At 41.5% G+C, this 3,640-nt stretch overlaps 1 protein-coding gene across 7 annotated transcripts in view; it reads left to right on the forward strand.

Moving 5' to 3' along the window:
- Positions 1 to 3,640, forward strand: part of SFMBT1 (Scm-like with four mbt domains 1) — a 171,483-nt gene that overhangs the window by 126,585 nt on the left and 41,258 nt on the right. For all 7 annotated transcript variants that reach the window (XM_019505201.1, XM_019505207.1, XM_019505204.1 and 4 more), the window contains one exon: positions 2,124 to 2,233. In XM_019505201.1, coding sequence (XP_019360746.1) covers positions 2,124 to 2,233 — 110 coding nt within the window. The remainder of the gene's footprint in view (positions 1 to 2,123; positions 2,234 to 3,640) is intronic.

Below are 3,640 nucleotides of genomic sequence, written 5' to 3' on the forward strand. Positions count from 1 at the left end.
TTGAATCAAAATTAAATTTGAAACGAAACACTCTTCCATCAAAACCTCGAACCTGAAATTGAAATTGAACGGTGCCGTTTTGTACAGCCCTAATCCTTATATAGATGACCACTGTTTTGCATGCCTAACTTATTTATGCTTTTGATAGAATAATATATATCTATAGATATATGTATGTGAATGTATACATTTTTTTTTACTCTGGTTAATGAAAGATTAGGCCATTGTTTAAATATTGTTGGTTTATTTTTATAATTGCATAAATTATGAATATCAATAAATTTGCATGGTAGATAATCAGATTGTGCACTTCATGTGAAATAGTTTACAGTGAGCTTTTGGGAGTTGTTCAGTATATTGCCCAGTTGACCAGGTAGCATTATTGGGGTAGCAGAAAAGTTACTTGCCATCATCTGAAGCATATGACATCAGCAACTGTTTCATTCAGTGTTACAGTTAGGATGGTTGTGCTACATTTTCACTGTTCCTAGTTAGCCCACATGTAACTATTAGAATGCAACAGTACTTTTGAAACATTCCCTTTTAGAAATGGCTCCAAATGTGCATGTGTACATGCCCTTTGAGGAAACCACAGATTGTAGAAGGTGCCTCTGTTGTATTACTGGCCCCAAGAGACATTCACTTTAAAGATGTGATGGCACCTAATCCTCAATCCAAACGATCATGCCACACATGTATGGCAGGGTGTGTGATTTTGAGATTGGGGATGACACCTTACTTTTGGTGCAGGGGGCCCAAATCAAGAGCCCAGCAAGATGAAGCAAATCAGCTGACTGTCAGTCAGGACCAGGAACCAAAATGGTCCCTGACCCCAGCTGCCAGTCAGCTCAGCACACTGGGAGCCTAGCACCAAACTGCCGCAATCTGATGCTAGGCTGTCTGTGCACTGGGAGTTGTATAAGCCCTATGTGCAGCCCAGACGAGTAGGACACAGGCGTTGATAGCTCCTCCCCCTCCCCAATGAGGAACCCAATATCAGGCTGTGGCAGCCCAGTGCCAGGTTCCCCATGTGCAAAGTGCTGGATGAGCCCTATGTGCTGCTCACCTGGGCAGCACATGGGGCTTGATAGCATCCTGCAACTGGGTAGCCTAGCATCAGGCAGTGGCAGCCTGGTATTACTTAAATCCTGTATGCTATGCAACATAGGGAGAGCCCAGCACAGGGCTATGGTCCAATGCAGTGGTCCCCGTGTGCTGTCTAGCTAGGTGCTGCATGGAGTTTATACAGCTCTCAGTGCATGAAGGTCCTGGCATTGAACTGCAGCAACCCAGTGCTGGGCTTCCTGTACACTGATACCTCTTTAAAATGAGGCTACATGTTCAATTTAAGGTGTGACACACCAGCCACAAAGTTGTTATTCATTTTATGTCGAATAACTTTGTGGCTCATTTACTGTATTATCGCGCCTTAAATTAACTTGCATGTATGGCTAAATTACTATTTAGAGGCCGATTTAACATGTTAATCACGTATTAAAGATAATGTGTGTCAGGGGCCATTCTTTTGTTAATTTTTTGATTGGAATGTCACTATGTTATTTCCATAATAAAAAGCCTAGTGTTTCAGAAGAGGTTGGGCATGGATTTTGCAGCAGTCCAGAATCCAGATTAAACTGCTTACATTTATCAAAGTTATGGACACAAGCAGTCATGGAGTACATGAGGCAGCCCTTTGAGTGTCACTCAGTCTCTAGAGGGAAAGCTCAAAGATGCGTTACATATTCCAGCAGTAAAATGTTGCTGGCATTAGCAACATTAGTTGTATGAGCTTTGCAGTATCTACTCTGCAGTTAAATTAGGTGATATGAGGGAAGACTACTGAAGCTGCAAGAAAAGCTGAGATCTGCTAGAATCAGTAACCTCTCAGTAGTTAGTTTTTAAGGCTTGGCATGCCTCCATTTTCTGTCTGTACTTGATATGTTTTTCTTCAGGTTGGCAGTTATAATGTTTCTATAATCCCATTGTGACTGAATATATGCTGAACGTTTGATGCAGATGAATACAAGTAATCTGCTATTCTAACCTAGCATTTTAATACGGAGTTGCTGTACTTATAACCTAATTGGTTTTTTTCACCCCTCTTCATTCATTTCCATTTACAGGTTCTCACTTTATTGATCAATGCAGCCTACAAACCCAGCCGGGTCCTTCGAGAGCTCCAGCTGGATGAAGAAGCTGCATGGCTTGGGCATGGAGAGACTCTGAAGGCAAAGTAAATTCTGTACCCTATATCTAATTAATTTACTCCCAGTAGTAATCTCTTTTTTACAAACTACATTTTGCTTAAGAACTTACTTTCAGAACTTTATGCAGTTTAAGTCTATAAGGATGTTGCAAAATGTAATCCCCAAATTAATGTAATTTTTTTCTGGAGCATCCAGTAGAGTGCTTCTGACTCTCTCATGTGTCAGGTGGGCTCTGATGCTGCTTTGTTTTAAATGGATTAATACTGCAGTAATTAGTACAACGTGCCAGATGCATCTGTTAGACCAGCAGAGAAAAGGTAAAAGCTTTGTAATAGGACTGAAGATAGTATCAGCAATTTAACTGTCAACAGATCTGTCAGAGAAGGTTCTCAGACTGTCATCACCTTCCAATTTCTGTACATGAAAACAGTTCCTCATCTAAATATTATCTATTGAGCTTTAGTAAGGTTCGAACAGGGACTGGGTTAGGATTCTGTTTGACTTTTTAGCCCCTTGAAGTGTTGCTCAGCATTTTGATGAGTTTTGTTAATCCACAACATAGATATTGCTGAGAGAGAACTGGGATGAAGGAACACTATTATCATGTTAGTAAAAAAGAATGGTATTTTTGAGTCAGGTGGTTAACTGCCTTGTGAGGCAGTGTGATGGTTCTGTAATTAGGCACTGTACTTGGACCCAAGAGGTCAGCTCTGCTATAAAACTAACAATCCGACTTTGAGCTGTAATTGCATCAGTTCTCCATCCATAACATGGCCATACTTTTCTGCATTGCAGGATTCCTATATACTTGGATATAGTTATAAAAAGTCCCTGGAATAATTTATGTAAATATACTCGGCGAAAGGAAATAATTTAGAGTAGTGTGTTATAATTTTTACACACAGTCATCCATCACAGCAGGGATGGCTGTGGAGACTATTGAGAAAATCACTACCCTTTCCAGCAATTGTTTCACATGATAGGGGCAGTAACCTAACTGCAAGATTGTTGTTCTTAGGGATCCTTAGTAAATACTGGCATAGACAGGGATCTCGGAGTTGTAGTTGACTCCAAAATGAACGAGTCACCGGTGTGAGGTAATAAGTAAAGCTAACTACATCCTTTCTAGGGTGGCATTGGTCAGGCCACAGTTGGAGTACTGCGTCCAGTTTTGGGCACCGCACTTCAGGAGGGATGTGGATGGCCTAGAGAGGGTTCAGAGGAGGGCCACTCATCTGGTTAAAGGCCTACATAAAAAACCCTATGTGGACCGATTGGGAGACCTGAACCTCTTCAGCGTCTGCAACAGGAGGTTGAGAGGTGATCTAGTGGCCGCCTACAAACTCATCGGGGAGAGGGGTGGGTTCAGCAAGAAATAGGGGAAATGATGTTTACCAGGGCATCCATTGGGGTAACTAGAAATACTGGCCACA

The sequence above is a fragment of the Gavialis gangeticus genome, unplaced genomic scaffold (assembly GCF_001723915.1).
Source record: "Gavialis gangeticus isolate Ggan-Ray unplaced genomic scaffold, GavGan_comp1, whole genome shotgun sequence".
Lineage (NCBI taxonomy): Eukaryota > Metazoa > Chordata > Crocodylia > Gavialidae > Gavialis > Gavialis gangeticus.